The sequence below is a fragment of the Notamacropus eugenii genome, chromosome 5, assembly GCF_028372415.1.
Source record: "Notamacropus eugenii isolate mMacEug1 chromosome 5, mMacEug1.pri_v2, whole genome shotgun sequence".
Lineage (NCBI taxonomy): Eukaryota > Metazoa > Chordata > Mammalia > Diprotodontia > Macropodidae > Notamacropus > Notamacropus eugenii.
Window position 1 is genome coordinate 383,305,894 of NC_092876.1, and position 27,224 is coordinate 383,333,117.

At 37.0% G+C, this 27,224-nt stretch overlaps 1 protein-coding gene across 2 annotated transcripts in view; it reads left to right on the forward strand.

Moving 5' to 3' along the window:
* Positions 1 to 27,224, forward strand: part of GPR143 (G protein-coupled receptor 143) — a 59,833-nt gene that overhangs the window by 27,207 nt on the left and 5,402 nt on the right. For both annotated transcript variants that reach the window (XM_072614419.1, XM_072614420.1), the window contains one exon: positions 6,671 to 6,914. In XM_072614419.1, the coding sequence (XP_072470520.1) occupies positions 6,671 to 6,914 (244 nt within the window). The remainder of the gene's footprint in view (positions 1 to 6,670; positions 6,915 to 27,224) is intronic.

Below are 27,224 nucleotides of genomic sequence, written 5' to 3' on the forward strand. Positions count from 1 at the left end.
TACTCCTTGTGAATGTGTTTCTGTTTGCTTTGTTCTGCTTTGGAATAGGACAGGAATGTGCTGATTTAAGCAGATTACACAATCTTATTGTCAGAAAGGCAGGAAGCCTGGTCTAAATAAATTAAACTTCTCTCAGAAACTCTAGCAACTGAGCCATCCATGTAATGAACAGTTACAGAAAACAGACAGTTTGATAAAGCACTTAGCTGCAAGAGTTAAACAAGAGTGCTACCGAAAAGAAGACAAATTACTGAGTATCTTTCTTCAAGCAAATAGGGAGGGCAAGGAAAATTTTCAAATGGCCTGCAGAGTGTGTTCTATGTTTGTGTTTGTGCTAGTATCAAGTCAGTGCCTCTCTGTACTCAAAATTAGGTTATATATTGATGGAGAAGGTGAAAAGGCTCAAAGAATACACAGTAACTGTCCGAGTTAGCAGAACGAATGAAATGTTTGTTGAAAGAATAGAAGAACTACTTTGAAGAAACAAAAAGAAGGAAATGGATGAAAAAGGACAAAAAAGGAGTTTTAAGCTGCATTGTGAAGTTGAATGGTAGAAGAATGAGATAGAAAGATAAAAGTAAAGAAAAAGCATATGAGATTATACTCACTAAGAGAAATTATAATGAAGAGTATTTACATGACCAAGGCAACCTTCACCACATTCAATTAACTCCTATGGTTCCCTATTACTCTAGCATCAAATATAAAATCCTCTGACTTTTAAACCCCTCAAACCTGGCCTCTTTTTAACTTTGCCAGTCTTTTTACTCTCCTCCACATAGTCTATGATTCAATGATGCTGAGTTTCTTGCCGTTTCCACAAAAACATTCAACTTCCTGACTCCAGACATCTTTACTGTCTATTCCTTATGCCAGGAATATTCTCCCTCCTCACCTATATCTACTGGCTTCGTTCAAGTCTCAGCTAAATTCCCAACTTCTGCAGGAAACTTTTCTCATTGTTCTTTAGCCATTTTCAGTTGTGTCTGACTCTTTGTGACCCCATTTGGGGTTTTCTTGGCAAAAATACCAGAGTGCTTTGCCATTTCCCTCTCCAGCTCATTTTACAGATAAAGAAACTGAGGCAAACAGGGCTGAGTGACTTGCCTGTGACCACAGGGCTAATAAGTGCATGAGAACAGATTTGAACTCAGGAAGATATATCTTCCTGACTCTCAGGCCTGTTACCAGTGCCTTCCTTCTGGAATAGTCTCCAATTTATCCTGGATACGTCTTGTTTGTACATTATTGTTTGCAAATTGATTTCCTCATTCAAATGTGAACTTCTAGAGAGCAGGAACTGCTTTCATCTTTGTCCTTATCCCTAACACTTAGCACAATGTCTGGCACATAAGAAGCATTTAATAAATGCTTATTGACATAATGACTTGAATAGGGATTTACAGAGGATGAAACAGAAGCTCTATTGTTATGGGAGTATGAAAGTTTACTTGGACAAGAGCAGGAATAATATAAGGAGTCTGGGGAATAGAACTGCAGTGACATAGTCATAAAGGAGAGCACTTCAGTTATCTAGAGGTATTCCTGTGCTCTCTGCGAAAAAGCAGAACGACTAAGCAATTTGTGACTTATCCTAATGGTAGTTTCATCCTTCAAAAACTGAAGGAAACAACAAAGAAACTGCTGTTCTGAATCTAATACTAACCAACAAGGAAGAACTGGTTGCTAATATAGAAATAATGGAAACTCTGGGAGCCAGTGACCACTCCACTGGAATAGTCAGCCCAAGGGTAAGATAAGATTTCAAGAATAAAAATTAGAAGGCACAAGGAAAAATGGTTCTGATAAGGAAGAAAAAGAAGAATTTCATAGAGACTAATTAGGCAGCACAGAGAGGTTGAAACATACACACAACATGGAAGCAAGAACAGTTAAATAAGGATGAATATTTTTTAAAAACCAACACACTGTGATTGCATCAGGAGCATTAAATTCTAGAATGAGATGAGGATGACAATGAAGACTGAGAACAATAAATAAAAAGTAGTCTTGGAACTTTTGAAAGATTTATCAGGAAACTGTGACACATATTGACTGTATGAACCTGGGAAAGTCATTTCTTGGTGCTTTAGGCAACTCTATAAGAAGGTGCTGAAATGCACTATTAGAGGATGTTCTCTAAGGAGCCATTAGAATGGCATGTCTTCACCTGGGCATTCCTTTATCAGTGAAATCAAAGGTCTAGTCCCCATATCCCAGTCTTTATTCCTATCTCTAAATTGAGAGTACAAGGAGAATCAAAGAATGACTTTGGCCACCACATGGGGGATGGGATAACAGAAGATGGTGAGAAAGCTGAAATCTTCGACTTCTTTTCTTTTCTTGTCCAATGAGAAATGATCTTTAGTTTGGGAAAGGTAGAACAAAAATTATTGTTTTTATTTTAGTTAATAATTAATTTATTTGTTTTCAGTTTTCAACAATCACTTCCATAAGTTTTAAATTTTTCTCCCCTTCCCTCCTCCCTCCCTTCCCATGAAGGCATGTAATCTTATGTGGGATAAAACAAAAATTATTAACTGGAAGTAGATAATCCTGAATAAGTAAGGAGATGATAAGAAAGCATCTTGAGGTCCTGAATGAGTTCTAGTGACTGGATCCAGATGAACTTTATCCCAATGTACTGAAATAACAAACAAGTGAATATTGGGTCAACCATGTGATCTTAGGCAAATCATTTAAACTTTTGCTCCTCAGTGTTCTCATCTGTAAAAACAAGGGGATTAGATTTGATTATCTCTGAGATGATGTTCATATCCACGATGTTGTGATCTTATCCCTGGAAAACTTCTAGAGTATATATTATCAGATATCCAGATAGAACACTTATTGTGTGATTACAATGAGTTAGGCACTGTGCTAAGCTCTAGAGATACAAAGAGAAGCAAGGAGTCCCTGCCCACAGGAACTTACTAACATTCTAATTGAGAAGGACAGCACATTGAAGTTGTTGAAAAGAGGGAGGAAAGGAAGAAGGGGCTGGGTCCTACAAGCAAGAAGGGGCAGTGCTGCAAGTGAGGGGAAGGAGTGGAGTCTAGAGATAGTTGAGAATTAGGCGAAGCATGGCTGAGGAGCTTTCCAAACAGGTGTGTGCTGGGGGAGAGAATTACCTATGGGGAGAACAAAGTGCTAGAGTGGACACCTCCCAGAATGGCATTTTGGCCAGTGAGAAGTAGTTGGAATCCTCAAAGAGTAGAGGTCAATGAGCATTGAAAAAGAGAAGTAGTAGTCATTAAAATCATCATGGTTTTATCACATACAACCCATGACAGACTCACTTAATTTCTTCTCTCTTTATTTAATCTTTTAAATATTTTATTGATGTTTTTATTTTATTGAGATCACCTCCACAATGACTTCATCTCCTACTCCCACAACAGAACCTTCCCTTTTAACAAATACAAAATTAATCAACACATTGTCAGTGTCTGAAAATGTGTGCTTCTTCACCATCTATATCTCACTCCCTTTCTTCTGATAAAAGAGGTATTCTTTATTATTAATTCTCTGAAGTCATTATCAGACGCTATGTTGATCAGTTCTAAAGTCTCAATATTTTTTAATAATACTCCCTTCTTACCTTCACCTCTTAAAATCTCATGTTTTCTTCAGTTCAAGCATCACTTTCTAAGTAAAGACTTCCTTCTTTTTCTAGCTTCTAGTACCTACCACTCTCACTCAAATTACCTTATATTTATTTTATACAGTAATAGGAGATATTGCAGGTTCAGTTCCAGACCACTGCAACAAAGCACGTGACAGATGTTTTGGTCTCTGAATGTGTATAAAAGTTATATTTATACTATACTTTAATCTATTAAGCGCAATTATGACTTAAAAAACCCAACATATGTAACTTAATTAAAAATACTTTATTGCTAAAAAGTGCTAACCATCATCTGAGCCTTCTACAAATCATAGCCTTTCTGCTAGTGGGGGGATCTTATCTTGGTGTTGATGGCTGCTGACTGATCTGGGTGGTGGTTACTTAAAGTTGGGATGGTTGTAGCAATTTCTTAAAACAATGCAACAGTGAAATTTACCACATCAATTGACTCTTCCTTTCATTTGAACACATAGAGGCCATTGTATGGTTCCTAATTGGCCTAATTTCAGTATTATTGTATCTCAGGGAATAGAGAGGCCTGAGAAAAGGAAGAAAAATGGAAAGGCTGGTTGGTGAAGCTGTCAGAACATACACAACATTTATTGATTAAGTTTGCTATCTTATATGGTTTTGCAGTGTCCCAAAAATTACAGTAGTCACTCTGAATTGCAATAGTAATTATGAAAAAGTTTCAAATATTGCAAGAATTACCAAAATGTGACACAAAGACAGGATGTGAACACATGCTATTGGAAAAATAGTCTTGATGGACTTTCTCGATGCAGGGCTACCATAGTCCTTCAATTTGTAAAAAGTCAGTATCTGCACAGCACAACAAAATGAAGTACAATGAAGTGAGACATGCCTACACACACATACACACATATGTATGTATGTATATATATGTGTATGAGTACATATATAGTACTACAAATCGTAGAAATTTTTCTAGTTCTGCTCACTTAATTCTTCATCCATACATTAAAATTTCCCCATGTTTCCCTGAATTCTTAATATCATCATTTCTTATGGTATGCTAATATTCCATCACATTTCCATACCACAAATTGTTCATCTGTTCTTTACTTATTGGAAACTTATTCCCCACTCCCATCCCAGTTCATTATTAGTATAAAAAGAGCTGCTTATAAATATTTCAGTATATATTGGAGCTTTCTCTGGGTCTTTGACCTCCTTGGGAATTATATGCACAGCAGGGGTATCATAGTGTCATAGGGTGTGTGTAAATTTCTGACTTTGGGGGTATAATTCCAAATTGTCTTTTAGAACAGTGCCAGCAATAGTGCGCTTGGGAGCTTCTATCTTTTAAAATGATTTTGTTGTTTATTTGATTCGTTGTCATTTTGAAGGCTTGAACCTTCTTTACCAGTAATTTATCACAATGCTTTATGAGTAGACTGATTTGACTCCTCAAGCCAAACACAGAAAATCAGGCAAGTACTCTCAACCATTAAGGACATTCTGTGAAGACAGCAGTGACAACCACTCTCCTCTGCCTGTCCTCAAACTCTTGCTTCCCTTGGGGGAAACAAAAGAAGGAATTCTGTTTCCATGGGATTAAAAACTACTCCCAGCTTTCAGTGATAACAGGATATGTCAGAGGTAACTGGTTCTAATCAGAGCTGTGACCTAGCAGAACCAAGCTTCTGATCAGGTAAAAGGTCAGAAACTTGTATGCATGCTTAATGAGCTATTTGAAGGAGAACCTATCTGGGAAGAGAACATGAAGTGGGAGGTTCAGGAGGATACATCTAGCCAATGGAGGATAAAGGGGGAAATTCAAACTGGGAATGGCATTAAAATTATTGCATTTGTCTGAGCAAGTATACTGTCCATCCAGGAGGAACCCATTCATTAGGAATATAAAATAAATGTAAAATAAAATGAGAACTTTCCTGGCTTCACAATGAGTATTGTGCTTTCTAGAGTGAGCATGCTTCTCCCACCCTAAAGTCCCTCCTTAATCGCTTTTTCCAATGTCCTGGCAGCACAGGCTTACTGAGCAGAATTTGGGTTCAGTGACTGTTCTTCACACTTGATAATATACCTTCCATCTCTATTACTGTGCACTGACTGTGCCCCATTTCTGGAATGCACTCCTTCCTCATCTTCATCTCACAGAATCCCTTGCTGTCTTCAGGACCCAGCTCAAATACAACTTCATCAATAATGCTTTCCTTTTTCTAGATGCTGGTATCCACCACTCTCCTCAAAATTACCCGATATTTATTTCTTCTTCACTCTGTATGTGTGTGTATATGTACGTCTATATACATAGATGCACACATGCACACATGCACACACACACACACACACACACACACACTGAGAGATAGAATGGCACCATGAAGATCTAGACACTGTTACACATATTGGTTGCGTGACATAAGGCAAGTCTTTTTACTTCCCAAGTCAGAAGTGTGCTGGAACCAGCTTGGACAGGCACATTGTGAGAGCCAATTTAAAAATGTCCTGTGTGAATATTTATACCTCTGAAATCTACAAACTACATCTAGACTTAAGACAGTGATGGAGAAAACATCAATGATGCAGATTCAACTTAAACGTGTGTCCTGGGCACACTTTGTCCCCAAGAGAATTGGTTAGCAAACGTACTAGCACATTCCCACTATAAAATGGCAAGTTGCAGAGACTGTGTTGACCTGTATGGTAGAAGGGGTTTGCTCATCTGGGACTTCCTTGTACTAAAGAAATCACAGATCCAGGCCCTATCCCCTACATTCTGTAGAATTTTATTGATGTAATCTCAATAGAATATAAGCTTCTTGACTATGGGGATCATTTCATTTTTGTGTTTTATAGCCAGGAGATTTAGCACAATACCTGACAAATAGTCAGTACTTAATAAATGTTCATTGCAAAAAATTAAATTAAATTAAATTAAAATTAAAAAAAAATAAATGTTGATTGCTTGGTTCAAACAAACTGACTTTATCTTCTGAAGGTTTGCATCATGGCATTGCATTGACTGCTTTGTATTCCTTCTCCTGTGTCTCATAGGGAATACTGAACCCAGCACAAGGCTTTCTTTTCTCCTTGGCTTTCTATGGCTGGACTGGATGCAACTTGGATTTTAAGTGTCAAAGGAAAGAGATACAGTGGGAATCTCTGTCAACCTCAGCTGTGGAACATGCCTACACATCACAAGCTGGCTCGTCCCTCAACTATGAAAGCTATTCTCCCAAGAAGACAGTGGTGGTGAATGGGCATAATTCTGATGAAGCACTAGGCATGCTATCAGAAGGTAACATAACTAATAACAGTGACAGATTTCTCTCAAACTCTCCCATTTATCAAGGGTGGTAATCTCCACATAACACACAGTGCTCACTTCTATTACTGTGAGCCTTTAAGTGTCAGTATTGTGGTAACTGAATTGCAAAGTATAATAATACTTATTTTCTTATTGTTTTCTATGGGATATGTGGTATTGATGTCTGTAGTCAATTCCCTTAGTGGAGCTGATAGAAGTGGGCCTGGTTTATGGAATTTAAGAATAAATATGTGTGTATGAGTGTGTATATATATATATATATATATACATATATATATATATATATACACACTCACACACACACATATATATGCACAATACACTTTGTACAGCATATATACATATGTGTACACATTTATGTCCATCAGAATAGGTTCAGTGTAGGTAATATAACTTTTTACAATACAATTTTACTTATTTAGTAAATGGAATAGAATTGTTAGGTTTTCCCCCTCTTCGGTCTAACTCTTGTGTTTCCTGACACTGGAAATCTAAGATAAATGGTAACTCCAGACCCTTTACAAATAAAATGTGCTGTCAGCAATTAACACTGCAGAGGTTCTTAGGTTACAGTGTTAGTTTGCCTTCCTGACTGCCCTCAGACATTTCAAACCAACTTAAAAGACTCAGAATTGTTCTGTGAGGTTTTAAATGTATTCTTCTCATTTAAGCACTGGAGGAATGTTCTTATTATGTGTGAATTAAGTCAGGAAGGGGGAAAAGTGAGTCCAAGAGAAAAATGTAATATTTGACTAATTTAAACCCATGAGTCTTTTAACATTGTCTCAAGTAGATCCCTTACTTACCATGTTGTTTTTTGACAGTTTTAACTGTGGTGTATTCCCTTGGGGAAATTAGGATTGCACAAAGGGAAAATCAAAATGATACCTAAGACCATTGATATTCTGTTTCATTATTGCAAGGCCTTTTTCCTGTGGGATCAGCTGATGTCTGAGTGGTATACTAGGACACCTTGTCTCACTTTGCATCTTTCCCCACTCAGTCTGTTCAGTCTTGGCAGAGGCTTGAAGTACGAAAAAAAGTGCATACTTTGTACCAGCGTGTTATTTGAAGGGGAAAACAAAAGCAAAATGCCATTCTCACTGATATAGAAGGACCTTGTGAAAATTACAGGTTGTTTTCAAATATATCTCTGGGAGTTCTGTCAGAACTTGGCTTATTTCTCAAGCCCCACTTGGTGCTCTTTCCCCTTGCTTAGTCACATATAAAGAGGTGTTGTTTTTTTAGGGTGCTTCACTCTATGGTATAAAAAAATGGTGAAGCCCCATAGTGAAAGCCCTGAAGACACACTGTCTTTTCATGACTGAGAGGCTTGCACAGAGCCACTGAAGCAGTTTTGGCTAAAACTTAAAGTCCTGTTTGTTTCTGAAATTAAGGATCTAATACAAATATTTCACCAAGAGTGAAGGAAAATACCAAGGGGACAAAATTGTTAGTTTATAAAAGTTGTTGATCTCTTCTGGAGAAGGGACAAAATAATAAGAGGTTGGACCAGTTTAGATTTGGTCCTCTCTAACTTCTTACCCAGGGAGGGACTATTCAATCCTGCTCTTTATATAAAAGTACCAGCTTCTCTTCTCAACGACATATACCCTAGATTCATTTCCTGGTTCCATTTCTCTGTAGAAAGATTTGGGGAAGTTTTGATTAAAAAAAAAAAATTAAGTGCTAAATTAATTCATTAATTAAAAATTAAGTCAGAGCAGCTATGGGGTACCACCTGGCTTAAACTCTGGCTTAGGTGGCAGCTCCTGCTCCTCACTACACCTTCAAGTTTGAGTGTGCTCTTTTCTAAGGTTGACATGAATGCTACATTTTGTTTTCAAACTCTCAGCAAAATCTGTGCCACTGCTTGGATTAGGGGAAGCAGGGGAGGAAATTCCTTAAGATGTTTTTTGAGTTCAGATAACTTTTTAAAAAAGAAACTGCTGAAGCTTGACATGTTGCGTTAGCTCTCCATGAGAAATGGAAAACTACAGAGGTGAAAACAATTTCAGCTGTAATGAAGAATGACTGACCAGTGTAATAGTCCAAGACTCTTCTGTTTCTCTTTGCTGGGGCAGGGGCTGAATCTGGTGATTGCAGGCAGCACACTGGGGATATGGGTTTAGTGTGGATAATTAGAGCACATGCATAAGTCTAGAAACCCCAAACCTCCCTCAAGATCACTTTTGTTAAAACATGGAGTCGTTAGTAGAAACGTATTTGCTACCCACTGAGTTCTTGAGGTTAAGTGACCTGAAGGTTAAGGGACCTCTATGAATAGAGGTCAAACAGATGCTGGGAATAATTCCAGCTGAAGAGAGTGGATATAGAATTAGCTTCAGTTAGGAAGACCTGAATTCAAATTCTGCCTATAATACATACTAACTGTTTAACTGAAGACAAGTCACAACAACTTCAGAATACTGAAGAGGGAGTGCTAATTTGCATCGGTAATTTACATTCCTCTTTGGAAGTTTTCTATGCCAGTAGAATCACCCAGCTGGTTGGAAAACAAAAGCAAAAACCCTTTTGCCAAGTTGGAAGAGGTGGCTGGCTTCCTATTGGCTTATAATCCTATCAAGACTTGTTTTCTAATGCCCTAGTGAACCTTCAAATATCTGCCTGAAACTTCCCACTAAGTTTTTCAAAGACACAATTCAGTTCCATGTAATAAACATATTACACTTAAAATAATTAAAATCACTGTTTACAGTAATTTTTTAAAATTAAGTATAAATTTGTATAGATTTTAATTTTTAAAGGGCCCCTTCACTTGGATAATAAAGTAAACTGGACATTTCCTTCTACAGTAAACTAAATATAATTAAATATAGAAAGATGTTCTATTGAAAGAGTAAAATTAAGTATATTCACAAATGCTTTCCTTGCCATTTCAAAATAATACTTCTACTTAAAATGCACCATGTTGTTGTTATGAAAAATAAAAAGTTACATTTTACAAGTTGGTCTTTTTAGGGTTTTAATTTTTTTTGTTATTCAACATCAACAAACATAGACATTTCTATCTACAAAGAAGAAAAGAAAATAGTATATAACTGCAAAGTTCTATTGGTACTGTCACATTTTAAATAGTTCATTATCCTTTCTTTTTTTTCCTTTTGCTATCACTCTCACTAACTCTTCAATCACCAACAAACTCATCTCCTCCTAAATGAAAAGTCCTCCTTTGTAACAACAACAACAACAAAAATCAAGCGAAACAACCCATACATTGGGCAGTTTATGAAAATGCATGTTTAATTATATACTTCTATTCCAGCATTTCTCTTTCAAGTGGTAGAAAGCACACTTTGGCATTAATCTTCTAGCTTGTTATTGCATTGATTAGAGTTCTTAAGTAATTTGAAGTTGTTTTATTTATAGTGTTCTAGTCATATAAATTACTTTTCTGGTTCTGCTCACCACCACTAGGCATCATTTTATATACATCCTAGTTTCTCTGACTCTGTCTCTTTCATCATTACTTATGTTACAATAAAATTCCATTATATTCTTATACCAAAATTTGTTTAGGCATTTCCCAATGTATACACAGTTTATACTTAGTTTCTTGTTTTTTTCTACAATAAGAATATTTTTTTATAGGTCCTTTTCCTCTTTCCTTTATCCTTTTGGGGTATAGACCTGGTAGTGGCATAATTGAGTCAGCATGTATATACACAGCTTAGTTCTTTGGGACCATTGTTCTAAATTTGCTTTCCAAAGCAACTGGACCTAATTTACAGCTCTACCAAGAGGGCACCCATCAATATATCTCTCTTTTCAGAGCCTCTCTGACAGTTGTCTTTTTTATTTTTTGATCATCATTGCAAATCTGGTAGGTGTGAGATAAAACCTTGTTTTATTTTGAATTTATCTTATAAATGATTTGGAATATTTTTTCCTATGCATGCTGATAACTTACATTTCTTCTTTTGAGAACTCCTGTTCCTACACTTTGGCCATTTAGCTTTTGGGGAATGGTTCTTCTCATATAGTTGAATCAGTTGCCTATACATCTTGCATATCAGATCTATATCAGGGAAATTTATGGCAAATTATTTTCCTTGTTAATGATTTCTTTTCTAATTTTAACTGCATTGATTCTAGTCAAGCAAAAATGCTTCAATTTTATATAATTAAAATTGTCCATTTTATCTTCTGTGATCCTCCTTATACCTAGTTTGGTTAGGAAACCTTCCTTTATCCAATGTTGTGTCTGTCCTTCATTGCCGAAGAAGACCATGACATTAGAGAAATGATGACATGCCTTGCACTTGACTTTGTTTTGAGTGAGAGAGGGCTGTGCAGGTCACCAGCTTCACTTCTCCTCCAGAGCCATCTGAATCCAGTGACCAGATATTCCTCAGGATGACTGGAGATAACCCAGGATGCACTGTGAGACCTTGGGCCCTTTAGGCCAAAGTTTATGCAGGTACTCACTTAGGGTGAGTCAATGCCCATTCATTGAATAGGTCTGTTTAAGAAGGAGCCAGGGCATGGCCACTTTAATGAGGCAAAGAAAAGAAAGTCATCAGCCTGGGAGGGAAACAGTCTAGTAAGCAGTTAACATATGCTCTTTGGCTAACTAAACGTTATCTATAGTTGTTGAAGTCATCTTCTTGCCTATTCTTCTAATTTGTTTATGACATAACCTTTTATGTCTATGTGAGGTATCTATTTATGTATTCTTATGACATGCCACCATCAACAGTGCCTATGCTCCCACCATGACAAACCCTGCTGAAGTCAAAGACAAATTTTATGAAGACCTAGAGACCCTTATCATCTACATGCCAAAAGAGGACAACCTTATAATTGTGGGTGACTTTAATGCTAGAGTAGGCTCAGACTACCAGATGTGGTAGTCCTAGGGAGGAATGGAGTTGAAAACTGCAACAGCAATGGTCATTTACTGCTGAAGACATCACATGACCTTATCACCACCATTGTTTTCCATTTACCTAAATGCAATAAAACTTCATGGATGCACCCTCCCAGCAAACACTGGCATCTAATAGATTATGTGGTTGTAAGGAGAAGAAATAGACAAGATGTGAGAGTGACAAAGGCAATGTGTGGTGCAGAGTGCTGGACTGATCATAGACTTATCCTTTCCAAGCTAAATATTTGCATTCATCAAAAGCGCCTCCCCCAAGGCAAAATGACTACTAGAAAAATTAATGTCAACAAATTAGAGCTCTTCTCTGAGCGTGAACAGTTTGTTGCTAACTTGGAGGGAAAGTTGAGCCAACACACAGTTGGCAACAGTGGAGCAGAAAAGGAGTGGGCAGTGTTCAGAGATTTGGTGTGCAGCACTGCATTTGCTCATCTGGGTCAGAACACTCACAAACTACCAAGACTGGTTTGATGAAAATGATGGAAAAATTCAGAAGCTGCTAAATGAAAAATGAGAACTCCACAGGATTTACCAGCAAGATAGTTCATCCACCTCTAAGAAGGCAGCATTTAATTCCATCAAAAGCAAAGTACAAGCAAAGCTTAGAGAGATACAGGATTCCTGCTCAGTAAGAAGGCATATGAAATTCAGTTTTATGCTGATAGTAACAATCCAAAGCACTTTTATGATTCCCTGAAAGCTATTTATGGATCAAAAACCTATGGTGCATCACAACTACTCAGTGCTGATGGAGCCACATTGATTAGTGATAAGGACATGATCCTAGAGAGATGGGCTGAACACTTCCATAATGTTCTCAACAGACCATCATCAACCAATGCTGAGGCCACTGACCATTTACCTCAGGTTGAAGTCAATCCCTCCTTAGCTGAACTTCCAACTGGAGAAGAGGTTTTGAGGGCCATTAGGCTCCTTTCATGTGGCAAAGCACCTGGTGCTGATTCTATTCCAGTTGAGATTTACGAGGTAGGGGGACCATTGTTTATATAAAAGCTGACTGAAATTTTCCAGGTTATCACCCAGGAGTTCAAGGATGCCTCCATTGTCCATCTCTATAAGGGTAAAGGGAATAGATTGTCCTGTGACAATCACAAGGGGATCTCTCTCTTAGTCATTGCTGGCAAAGTTTTGCTAGAGTCCTCCTTAATAGGCTGATCCTTCACCTGGAAGATGGTCATATACCTGAGAGCCAGTGTGGCTTCAGAAAGGGCTGAGAAACAGTCGATATGGTGTTTGTTGCCTGACAACTCCAGGAGAAATGCCAGGAGCAGAACAGAGGTCTGTATACAACATTTGTAGATCTGACCAAGGCCTTTGACACTGTGAGTCATGAGGGTTTATGGAAAATTATGTCAAAATTTGGTTGCCTGGAGCAGTTCATCAATATTGTACATCAATTACATGATGGCATGTTTGCCTGGGTTCTGGATAATGGACAAAGCTCTCATGCCTTCCTAGTCACCAGTGGAGTGAAACAGGTCTGTGTGCTTGCTCCCATGCTTTTTAGCATGATGTTTTCAGCCACGTTGTCAAAGGCTTTCAATGAGGATGAACCTGACATCAAGGTCAACTACCGTACTGACGCTACCAGCCAAGACCAAAGTGGAGGGAGTGTTGGTGCAAGATTTTCTGTTTGCAGATGACTGTACTCAATGCAGCCTCTGAAGCTGAGATGCAACAAAGCATGGATCAATTTTCTGCTGCCTGGGCTAATTTTGACTTAATAATTAACACCAAAAAAACACAGGTGCTCCATCAGCCACCACTACACCATCCATACATGGAACCATCAGTTACAAAAAATGGAGAAGTTTTGAATGCTGTGGATAAGTTCACTTACCTTGGTAGTGTACTTTCCAGGGATGTACACATTGACAGTGAGGTTGATGCATGCATTGCCAAAGCTAGCTCAGTGTTTGGGAGATACTGAAGAAAAGTCTGGGAGAGAAGAGGTATTTGACTACCAAACTGAAGGTCTACAGAGCCATTGTGCTGACATCATTGTTGCATGCCTGTGAAACATGGAGAGTCTACCAGGGCCATGCCAAGAAACTGAATCCTTTTCATTTGAACTGTCTTAGGAAGATTCTGAGGATTACCTGGCAAGATAAGGTATCAGACACTGAAGTCCTTGCTTGAGCTGAACTGCCAAGCATTCAAACTATGCTTCAGAGAACTCAACTCCAAAGGGCCACTTTGTCCAAATGCCAAATGTACGCTTGCCAAAAAGACTATTTTATGGAGAATTTGCATGGGGCTGGAGATCACATGGTGCCCAGAAGAAACGATACAAGGACACTCTCAAGGTCTCTCTCCAGAACTTTGGACTTGACTGTGCAACATGGGAGACACCGGCACAGGACTGCTCAGCATGGTGTGCCCACATAAGAAAAGGTGCTGTGCTTTTTGAGCAAAGCAGAATTGAGACAGCACAAAGTAAATGCAGAATGCACAAATTTAGGATATTCACCCCAAATATTCACATGGACTATCTGTGCCCAACCTGTGGTAGAGCATTCTGAGCTCATATTGGTCTGATCAGTCATAGTTGGACACACTGAAATTTCACTTTACAATGGTGATCTCATTTTGGTCTGCTTTGAAGAGGAAGGACAACAACCACGATGACATGTAGCATGTTATTTCTATCAGCCTACTTGATTTTAGGGAAGCGAGGTGGATAGGGATAGGGTTGCACAGTGGATAGAGTGCTGGAAGTAGAGTCAAGAAGACCTGCATTCAAATCTGGGCTCAGATGCTTATTGTCTATGTGAGTCTGGGCAAGTCACTTAACCCTGTTTGCCTCAGTTCCTTCAACTCTAAAATGAGCTGGAGAAGGATATGGCAAACCACTCCAGCATCTCTGCCAAGAAAACTCCAAATGGGTTCACTAAGAGTTGGACATGACTGAAAAATGACGGAACAGCAACAACTTTTATTTTCCCCAACAAATTTTTGTCAAGTCTTTAATCCATTGGATTAAAAATCCTTGGATTTATTGAACATTTTGCTTTTATGTTCATTTGCTTCTGAATTTAGTGTCCATAATTGGCTTTACTATTCTATTTCTCAACTAGCACTATATATTTTTGGTAATTACTTTTGTCATATATTTTGAGATCTAGTACTACTAGGTCTCCTTTTTATTTTTTCTCACTATTTTCTTTGAGATTCTTAACATTATGTTTTTTCAAAAGAATTTTTTTTCTAGTTCTATTAAGTAATTTTTCATTAATTGGTATGGCTGTGAATAAGTAAATTAGTTCAAAGAGTATTTTAATAATTGATAGTAATATTACTATAAATATTATAATAAATAATTATATAATAAATAATTTGGAAAAAGTATTTTCACTGTATTAGCACAGTCCAACTATGAACAATTACTTTATTTTTAATATTTGCCTTTATTTCTATAAAGTATGGTTTTTTAGATACATTCATATAATTCCTATATGTAGCTTGGCAGGTAGGCTTTTAAAAACTTTATCCTTTATGTAGTTCTTTTGAATGGAATTTTTATCTTTTCCTGATGAATTTTGCTAGTAATATAAAGGAAAGACTGATAACTTGTGCAGGTTTATTCTATATCCTACTTTTTTGGTATTACTGCTTCAATTAATTATTTAGTGGATTGAATTTTTAAGAATATACTTGTAGACAATTATGTTAGTTACAAAGAGATGTTTGTCTCCTTTTTTATGCTTATTCTCTCAATTTCTTTATCTTGATTAATTGATATAGCTGCCACTTTTAATTCTATCAAAAATAGTGTGATAAGGAATATTCATGTTTTACCCCTGATCTTTTTGTAAAGGCCTCTATTTCTTCACTATTAGAGGAAGCTGGTTTTTTGTTTTAGATAGAAATTATTTGCCATAGTAAGGAAAAATTCATTTATTTCTGTTTTTACTTTTTAAAAAAACATTAAAGGATGTATTTTGTGAAAAGCCTTTTCTGCATCTATTTTTTATCATGTAAAACAAATATAAAAATATATTTTTATATATAAATATGCATTTATATATAAAATCAATAATATATAATAAATATATATAAATATGTATTACAAATATATACTTATCATGTGAAGCAAATAAAAATATAATTTTATTTTATTATTAATATCATCTATTGTGTTGGTAGTTTTCCTAATATTGAGATGATCCAATATACCTGAGATAAATCCAGTCTGATCATTGTGTATAATCTTTTTAATATGTTACTGTAGCCTTTCACTAATATTTTATTCAACATTTTTTTTATGCTGGAAATCATTAGGAATATTGGTCTATAGTGTTTTTTTTCCCCTCTATATTTTGTGTTGCCCTGGTTAGGCATTAAGACAGCATTTGTTTCAGTAAATTAATTTGGTAGTATCCCTTTTTTCTATATTAGTTCAAAGTTTATATAAAATCAAATTTAATTTTCCTTTGAATGTTTGATAGAATTTACTTATAAATCCATCTGCTCCTTTTTTTCTTTTGGGAATTCATTAATGACTTATTCAAATTTTTTTCTTAGACTGAATAATTTAGATTCACTATTTCTTGCACTGTTAATCTGCATAGTTTATATTTATACATATATATTCATCTGTTCCATTTAAATTATCTGTTTAGTTAATAATAATAATAACTAGCATTTATAACAGCATTTACTACGCGCCAGGCACTATGCTAAGTGCTTTACCAAATTATCTCATTTGATCCTCAGTACAAACCTGGGAGTTAAGCGCTATTATTGTCCTCATTTGGAAAATGAGGCAAACAGAGATTAAACAATTTGGCCAGCATCACACAGTTAGAAAATATCTGAGGTTGAATTTGAACTCAGATTTTCCTGATTCCAGGACAACACTCTATCCACTGCACCACCTAGCTCCCTTAATTATGTTGGCATACTATTGGGCAAAATAGTTTTTAATTATTTCCCCTTATTTGACATGAATTTAACCTTTTGATATTTGCAATTTAATTTTCCTCTCCTTTTTAATCAGATATTTATTTTATTAGTTTATTTTTCCTTCCTTATACCAACTCCTGGTTTTAACTATCAATTCAGTGGAGGTTGTTTGGGTTTTGTTTTGTTTTGTATGTTTGTTTTCCGATTTATCTCTTCTTTGATTTTCAGAATTTCTAATTTTCCATTTAGTTGGAGCTTTTTGATTTGTTGCTTCTCTAGTTTTTTCTTTGATTGTTTGCCCAATTCATGAATCTTTTGTTGATGAAAATGTTAGAGATACAAATTTCTTCCTAAAGATTATTTTGGTTACATTGCAAAAATTTTATTATAATATCTCACTGTTGTCATTTTCTTTGATCAGATTATCTATTGTTTCTATGATTTGCTCTTTGCTCTACCAATTTTTTAGGGTTAAATTATTTAAGTTTTAATGTTTTCAGGAAATGCTCAGTATTGGTTATAATTTTTTTAGTGTTATGGTCAGCAAAGAATAAGTTTCACATTTCTGCTTTTCTGCATTTGTCTCAAAATTTTTAGATTTTAACATGTGACAGTTTTTATACAGGCACTAAGTATATATTTTTTTATTTCCATCCAGCAAAAGATTTAGAGATCTAGCCAGAGATCTAACATATCTAACTTTTCTAAAATTTTATTCAGATCCTCAACTTTTTTGTTAATCTGAGGGAACATATTGAAGTTCTCAACTGTTACATTTTTGCTGTCTATTTCACATTATAATTTGACTTTTTTCCTCTAAGTTCTTAAATGTTATGTCATTAAGTACTGATATATCATTTATTTATTGTGGCTTTAAGAATAATATGTTTTCTCTGGTTATCTATTTTAATCATTAAAGTTTTCTTTTATTTTATCTGAGACAGAATGATACTTCTTTCTTTTCAAGTTTCCCTAAAGCATAATAAATTTTGCTTCAGCACCTAATGCTGATCTTTGTGAAACTTTATGCTTCAAGTGTGTTTCTGCTAAGCAATATATTGTTGGATTCTGCTTCCTAACCCATCTGCTATCTTCCACTTTTATGAGAGAGTTCATCCCTTTATATTCATGGTTATGATTGTTAAATGGGTAGTTCCCTCCATTACACACTTACCTTACACATTTTTCTCTCTTTGTTCCTTGCCATTTTCTTTACAAAAAAAGTGGTGAAAGAGGAAGACTGATCAGTTTTAGTAAGGGGTTTGCTGCCTTTCCTCTTCTTTCCTCATCTAGATCCAGGATACTGGTTCTTATACTTTCCTTCCTGTTAATACCTGCTCTTTATGTACACCTCCTGATGATGAAGTTTGTTTTGCTTTTGTCTCCCTCTTAAATCCTTTTTCCATCTTTCACCATATGTTTTCCTGTTGAATTTATTGTATTTCTACAATTAACTTGTGTGTGTGCTCAACATTCTTTAGTTTGGTTCAGAGTTAGGTTTGTGTGATTGCTGCTTACCCTTCCTTCATGTTCATATACTTTCCTTATCGCTTCAATTATGAGAAATAGTAAGAATTTTACTATATAATACTATACAAAATATAATATTAAATAATTGTAATATATAATACTATATAACACAAGAGGGAGATATTTCTTGTATTCAGGAATAAATATTTCTTGGGCTTAGATCAGGAAGAGTTGAATTCAAAACTGGCCTCAGACTTATACTAGTGTGTCACTCAGGGCAATTAATTTAATCTCATTTGCCTCAATTTCCTCAAATGTAAAATGGGGATAATAATAATACTTATCTCCCAGGTTATTGTAAGAATTAAATGAAGTAATATATGTAAAGTGCTTAGTACGGTGCCTAGCACATAGTTTAGGCATTTAATAAATGCTTGTTTCTTTCCTTTCTTTCTTCTTCCCCCTTCTTCCTTATTTCTTCCACAATGTATTCCTTTCTCACTCCAACTTCATTATTCTCCTAAGACCATCAGAATAGAGTAAAACCACTGACAAATTCTATTTGTAATATTCAACTTCTTATGTGAATCTTTGATATTTCAAGATATTAGAGACCCTTGTCTTTTCTCCCTCTATTAAAATGTCATTCAGTCAACCAAAATTTATTAGGCGCTTATTATGTATCTATGTTAAGTGCTTGGCATACAAAGGAAAAACAGCCCCCACCTTAATGGCACTTACAGTCTCATGGGGAAAATATAAAAATATGTAGGCATATATACAAAGTAGTTGGAAAATAATTTCAGAAGGAAAAACACTAGGAGCTGGGGAGGCAAAAATGAAGAGGACCCAGGAAAGGCTTCCTGTGGTTTCAGATGATTCTTAAAAGGTAACCAGGGAAACAAAATGGTGGATGTGAGGAAGAAGAGCATTTTAGGCATGGGAGACAACCAATGCAAAAGCACAGAGATAGGAGATGAAGTTTCCTATAACTCATGTAGGTAAATTGTAGAATGTGTAGAAGGGAGGGAAGTTATGACAAGGGACTCTCTGTTTAATCTTGGAGGTAATAGGGAGCCACTGGTGTTTGAGTTGTATTCATATACAGTACTTTAGGAAAATCACTTTTTTCACTCAACTGGAAAATGGAGTTGAATTAGAAGAAATATCATGAAAGGATAACAATTAGAAAACTAATTACTGGAATAGTCCAGGCAAGAAGTAATGAGAGCCTCAACAATGGTGGTGACTGTGTGAGTAAAGAGACTGGGACAAGATATTGAGATATTGTGACAATATCATAATATCACAGAGATATTGTGAAGATAGAAACAGCAGGATTTGTCACCTGATTAGTTATGTGTGATGAATGAGAGTGAGGAATTGGGTACAGCACCAATATTGAGAGCCTTGGTGACTTGAGAAAATGGTGGTACCTTTGAAAGAAATAGGGAAGTTGGGAAGAGGGGAGAGTTTAAGGGGAAAGATCACGAATTTGTCTTGGACATTTTGAGTTTGAGATACCTTTGGGACATCCATTTTAAGATGTTCAAAAGGTGCTGGTGATGTGAGACTAGGGCTAGATATATTGATCAGGAATCATCTGCAGATAGATGATCATTGAGCCTATGGGAGCTAATTATATCACCAAGTGAGACAGAATAAAGAGAAAAGATGAAAGGAACAAGGACAAAGACCTGAAGGGGAGAGAGGTGGGCAGAAAGCATTATGGATGTGATATAGCTGAAGATCCAGCAAAGGAGCAATGAAATTTGTAGGAGAACAGTCACAAAACCACAGAGAGCAGAGAGTATTCAGGAGAAGGTAATCAGCAGTGTTGGGGCAGCTAGGTGGTGCAGTGGATAGACCACCACTGCAGGAGTCAGGAGGACCTGAGTTCAAATCTCACCTCAGACACTTGACACTCACTAGCTGTGTGACCTTGGGCAAGTCACTTAACCCCAACTCCCTCATTCTGGGTCATCTCCAGTCATCCTGATGAATATCTGGTGACTGGATTCAGATGGCTCTGGAGGAGAAGTGAGGCTGGTAACCTGCACAGCCCTCCTTCACTCAGAACAGAGTCAAGTGCAAGTCATGTCATTATTTCTCTGATGGCAGGGTCTTCTTTGGCAATGAATGATGAACACACAATCAGCACTGTCAAATGAGAAGGCAATCAATAGTGTCAAACGATGCAGAGTGATCAAGAACCCAAATATTCATCATACTTTAGTCCCTTCCAATTACCCAGAATGTATTTGCCCTTTTAGGTTTGTCTTAATACTTGTATTTGCATTTCAAAGTTTCTATTATTTGTCTTATTACTTGTGTTTGCATTTCAAAGTTTCTATTATACCCCTTTGGTCTTTTCATCACAAATGCTTAAAAGTCCATTATTCTATTAAATATCTGTTTCCCCCTCACCCTCACCCCTATAGAATTCTACTCAGTCTTGTGGGGTAAGTCATTCTTGGTTGCAAGTTTTTATCTTTTGCCTTTTGGAATATTTCATTCCAGGTTTTTATCTCTTTTGTAATAGTTGCTGCCAAATCTTGTGTGATACTGACTGTAGCTCCTTGGTGCTTGAAGTTTTTATTTTTGGCTGGTTGCAGTATTTTCATTTGACCTGTAAGCTCTAAATGTTTATGGCCTTTCTATGAGTTTTCATTTTGGAGTTCCTTTCAGGAGAATGTTGGAGGGTTCTTTTTATTTGTACTTTGCCCTTTTACATCTTTGTGGTTTTGTACTTAGTATTTTTTTTGTAGTGTAGTCTCTAGATTTTTTTCAATTGGCCCTATTTTTCAGGGAGTCTTCATATCATGTCTTCTTTTATGTTGAGGTTAGCCCCTGTTTAGTCCTGTTTAGTCCTGATTTCTTAGGCTCCTATGCTTTGCTTTCCTCCCCTGGTGTTCCTGGCTCCAGAGCACTGGCAGGTTTCAGATCCTTGCTAGAGCTTATTTCTGGCCCCCCATGGCGTGTCATCATTAGTCAAAGTGCTGCTGCTGACTAGCAGTCTCTCTGGTGAATACCAGTCAGAGAGTACTGCCAAGTACAGATCTCCCTGGAGCATCTCAGTCCCACCAATGGCAGGCTTTTGGCCTATTTAGCTGAATTTATGCTGACATCCCTGGAAAGATCCCTCTCCCAATTCCCGTATGCCTCTGATTCTCTTTTTGTGCAGTCCCACACTGTCTAAAGATGTTTATTATTGTTTCACTTTGGATTTCTTGATCATTTAAAAATCTGGTGCCCCTTTTTGATCTTTGTTCAAAATATTGGAGAATTGAATTTCTTCTAAGCCTTCCACATTACCATCTCAATTCGAAGTCCTAATTTTTTATATGAATAAAATGTTCATGTTTCAAGGTTGCTGTGGTCAGAGATTTCAGCTCCAAGTGACCTAGCCTACTGCTGATGTGCTTTTCTGTATTTAGATAGACTAGTTGTCAGAAAGCAAACATAACCTGTTGCTGAGACCATAATCAATCAGTAAGCATTTATTAAGCATCTACTGTATGTCAGGCCCTGTGTTAAGGACTGGGGATATGGAAAGAGACAAAAGATAATCCCTGCCCTTGAGAAACTCATAATCTAATAGTGGAGACAGAAAGCAAACAAATGTGTACAAACAAGTAATATGCAGGATAAATAGGAAATGACTAACAGAAGGAAGGCACTGAATTGAGAAGGGTTAGGGAATGACTTCTGTAGAAGATGGGATTTTAGTTGGGATTTAAAGGAAGCTGGGAAAAAACAGAAGGTAGAGATGAGGAGGGAGAGCCTTCCCGGCATGGGGCACAGTCAGACTGAATGCCCCAAGTGCAGAGAATGGAGATTCTTGTTCCAGGAACACCATAGAGGACGCTGGCAAAGGACTGAAGAGTATATGGAGGAGAGCAAGGTTTAAGAAGACTGGAAAAGAGGAAGGGCTAGGATCAGGGGTGGGGAACCTGTAGCCTGGAGGCCAAATTCAGATTCAATCAAAAGGCTGCACTTAAGAATCTAGTAGGTCAGATCTCAAAGCCCCAGGTTCCCCACCCCTGGGCTGGGTTAAGAAGGGCTTTGAAGGCTAACCTGAGGATTTTGTGTTTGATTCTGAAGCAATACTTTTATAGCACTTCAAGGTCAACCAAGTGCTTTTCTCACAACAACCATGTAAAGTATATAAGGATTATTATCCCTCTTTTTTTGTTATCATACATTTCCTTCACAACATCTTTTACTCCCTTTCTTCTTCAAAATTCCTTATATGTTGTAGTCAGCTCCCACTCTGAAGCCATGAAGTTTATTGAGAAGGTCAAGACCTTGACCTGAAAGGGCCAAGGTCTCACACTGCATCCTGGGCCATCTCTCCTCATCCTGATGATTATCATGCCTCTGGATGCAGATGGCTCAGGAGAAGAAGTGAGGCTGGTGACCTTGCACAGCCCTCCCTTACTCAAATCAAAGTCAACTGCAAGTTATGTCATCATCTTGATGTCATGGTCTAAATGACAAACATAACTGAGTAGGACAGTGACATGTTCACACCTGTGTTTTAGGAAAATTACTTTGGTGGCTGAATGGAAGATGAATTGGAGAGAGGAGGGATTTGAGGCAGGCAGACCAAGTAGCAGGCTATTGCAATAGTCAAAGAACAAGATGTTGAAGGCCTGTACCAGGGTGGTAGCAATATCAGAGGAGAAAAAGGAGTTTATTCAAGAGATATTGCAGAAGTGAGTTCTATAGGCCTTGGCAAATGATGGGTATGAGGGGTAAGAGAAAGTGAGGAGTCAAGGATGACATTTATTTTGTGAGCCTGGGGAAATGGGAGGATGGTATTGCCTTCCAAAGTAATAGGAAAGTTAAAAAGGGGGAGGGCTTAAGGGAAAATATAATGAGTTTAGTTTTGGACACAGTGAGTTTAAGATGTCTATTAGACATCCAATTCCAGATGTTTGAAAGATAGTTGGAGATGTGAAATGGGAGGTCAGAAGAAAGGTTAGGAGAGGTTAGGTAGATTTGAGAATCATCAGCTTAGTGATTGTTATTAAATTCATAGGAGCTGATAAGATAACCAAATGAATTAGTATGGAGAAAAAAGAGAACTGAACTCTGTGACTGTCTAACCTACTGTTAGAGGGTATGATCTAGATGAAGATCCAACAAAGGAGAGTGAGAAGCAGGGATCAGATAGGTAAAAGGAAAGAAAACCTGGAGAGAAGGATGTCCCAAAGATCTAGAGGGAAGAGAGTAATTAATAGAGAAGAAGAATCAGGATTGAGAAAAGACCCACTGTATTTGAGAGTTAGATCATTCAGTTTTGGTAGAATGATGAGGTTGGAAGGCAGTTTGTAAAGGGTTAAGAAGAGAGTGAGAGAAAAGTGGAGACAGCCTTCTCCAGGAGTTTAGCCACAAAGGGCAGAAGAGGCATAAGATAATAGTTAGCAGGGCAAAAGAATCGAGTTAGGGTGTTCTAAGGATGGAGGAGACACGGCGTATTTGTAGAAAATGGAAAAATAGCCAATGGAGCATACACACTGACTTCCAGCATGGTTAACCTGCCAGAATTTGTCCTCTGCTGGCATAACCTTCAAATACCCAAGGATACTTCCATACCCTGATAGTACATTTCCATTGATATTGATATAATGTCAAGAGACCTAGAAGAAGGCCTCTCACATGCTGGGTGCATGCCCTATAGGGAATTTACAGTAAGACATGGATAAGAATGGGCAGACACCAAGAGGCTGAAATCTGCATGACTGGAGTGAATGTTCCTGTTGATGCCATCACAGACCAATTGAAGCAAAAAGATTTCTGGAAAAATGAGTAATTCACTGATCTCATTAGAGAGCCAGCACAATGGAGTAGATAGAAAACTTATAGAGAGTTCTATATTTCATACAGAACTTATAGAGTCAGAAATGTCCTGCTTCTGGCATACACACACACACACACACACACACACACACACACACACACACACACACACACACACACACACATATATACACACACACACCCTTAAACAGGTTAACGAGTTTTAGAAGTATCTTGTGCCTTGTTATTTCTTTGTATTACAACTCATTTTCTCAATGCTAACTAGCTGACTTTGTGACCTCTGGGCAAGTAACTACACATCTCAATGCTCCAGGCAATTTTTTAATCTATAAACTGTAGAATGGTTATGGATTCACACTAATATTGAGAGTTTCCTCACTGGGAATTCCCTATAGCAAGGAAATCAGAGGTTTGAGCCAAAAAAAAAAATGCCATAATCACTTTGGACAAAATTTTAGGAAAAACAATGTCAAATCATCCCTTTCAGCTTTTCCAGTCTTTATTTCATATTCTTAGGCACATACCTGAATTTACAGAGTAGCCTTGTATTACTGTTTGAAAATTGATAACACTTTTATAGCACTTCAAGGTTAACCAAGTGCTTTTCTCACAACCATGTAAAATAAATAAGGATAATAATCTCTATTTTTTCCTTATCATACATTTCCCTCACATTATGTTTTACTCCCTTTCTTCTTCAAAATTCCGTATATGTTGCAGTCAGCTCCCACTCACCATGCATCTCTCACTTGCTTTTTGTGTGATATTCATTTTTAATTGGAGACTGTTGAGTTCCATGTCTTAATGCCATCCAGCAACACAGACAGACATTGGAATGTACAACAGGAAGAGAGACTAGGCTGCTCATGTGGCCAGGGTAAGAAAGGACAAGCACAATGTATTTCACTGGCATCCTCATAATGTTCAGAGAAATCAAGGAAGGCCTCTGACATGTTGGGTGGTCCCCCTGTGGCAAACTTATGGGAGGCCATGGATAAGAGTTACATGGGATGGGTTACAAGCTGCATTGTTAGAAGGAACAGCTAAATCAGTGAGACCATGGATTGTTTTAAGTATTGTGTATCCATACCCCTTTTACAGGTGAACAAACTAAAGTTTAAATGAATATTTGAATGATTAAGAGTGTTTACTCACTCAGACATCCCAGGACCAGCCCACCCTACCCCTTTCTCATTTCAGACTATCAGATTAGACAATTGACACATTAGCAGGAATTTCCAACTGATTTAAGATCCTTTGCTAGAGTAGAGAGGAGACTGACAGAAATAGAGACTCAATCCATCAGGTAGGCAGCCTAGACAAAATGAAATGTGAGATAAGAAAACTCCAGGGTACAATTAGAATTCTAAATCTTGTTAATCTATTTAAGGTTGGTGTGTGTGTATATGATGGCAGTCTGGGAAGAATGCTTTTAGGAGAGGACTGCTGGTAATGGTGAAAACACCATGTTCTTTTTCCAAATGTAGTTGTGTCATTCTCCTGGAATTGCTTCTTCCGGACGTAGCTGGTATTAACATTCTTCCTTTTTCTCCTCCCACAAGATCTGTTTGTTTGTACAGATCACATACATCTTTATCTGTGCAGAGCTACTCTCAAGGGAGGGCCTGTGGGTCATTATTTTTAAAAAGACTTGTCTAGACACAGATGAAGGGAGGCATTCCATTGATAACGCCTGCATTACTGTTGATGGCGGACATTTCCAACAAATATAGTAGCTTCTAACTTCCATACATCTTTTCCTTGTTTTTTTCTCCCTAAATAGACCCTACTAAATTCTCACTTTCATTAAAGATTGATAGGGTTCTGCCAAACTAATTTATGATCTGGAAGAAATTTATAAAAAGAGTTTGTTAATGTCCCAGGATCTCCTATAGTGACTGCTCTAAGTCTTCGCATTTTGTTGATTGGTACATGCTAAGAAATTAACAGGATGATAGGGTGAACATGGCATGAATTTCGTATCTGTGCCAACTGAAACCATTGAAGACAAAATACTTTTAATTAGGTGACTTATTGACCTGGAACTCAGGTAAGCCCAAGAAACCTGCTGTGACTCAGGAGCATGTTAGGAAGGTTTGTTGAGGAACCAGGCCAATTTCTTCCCTTTTTTTGGTGGAAGGGGGTTAATTATTTTTGTTAGAATTTCAACTAAACTTGAAATCCTTGAGTTTTGCATAAGATGTTATGAAAATAAAAGGTGTTTGTTGATTGAACATGGCCCACAATGCCACGAGATAACTTTCTTCATATAAGAAAAGATTTCACTGATTATAAACGTCACCAGTTGAATTGTTTCACACATACATCTTTCAGATAATAAGGTTTTAAGTTAAATTTAATTGTTTCAATTAGCAAATATTTATTTTCTCCCCTCACACAGAAGAAAAATAAAACCCTTGTAATAAATATTTATAGTCAAGCAAAACAAATTCCATATTTACTATGCCCAAATATGTGTCATTCTGCATGTTCAGTCCATCATTTCTCTGTCAAGAAGTGGGCAGTATTCTTCATCATTATTAAGGCAACTAGATGACGCAGTGGGTAAGAGGCTGGGTTTGGAATTTGAATCTCACTTCAGACACTTACTAAGCTTGGTGATTCTTAACCTCTCTTAGCCTTTATTTCTCTGTCTGTAAAATGGGGATGACAATAGCACCTCCTTCAAAGAGTTGTAAGGTAACATATGTAACACACTTTGAAAACCTCAAAGCACTATGTAATTGCTAATCATTATTTTTTATCATTAAAGTTCTCTAGAATAGTAATTGACCATTGCATTGATTAGATTCGTCTGTCACTTGTTTTCACAGTACTGCTATTGCATAAATTGTTCTCAGAATCAGGTGATATTTCATAGGTCAACTTTCAGTTGAATTCAGCAAGCATTTATTACACATCTACTATGTGCCAGGTATGGTGCAGAATGATAAAAAATGAAATGATCCTTGTTTTTAAGCATATTATATTCTATTGGAGAGAAATAGCATTATACAAATAAATCAATACAGAATATATAACAGGGATATGTTGAGAGATTTTCAGAACTGGCTATTGTAGACTTTAGTAGTTTTGTGGTTTTTGCCATGGAGCAGGTTCTTAGAATGACTCTGTCATCTTCTGGAAGCTAC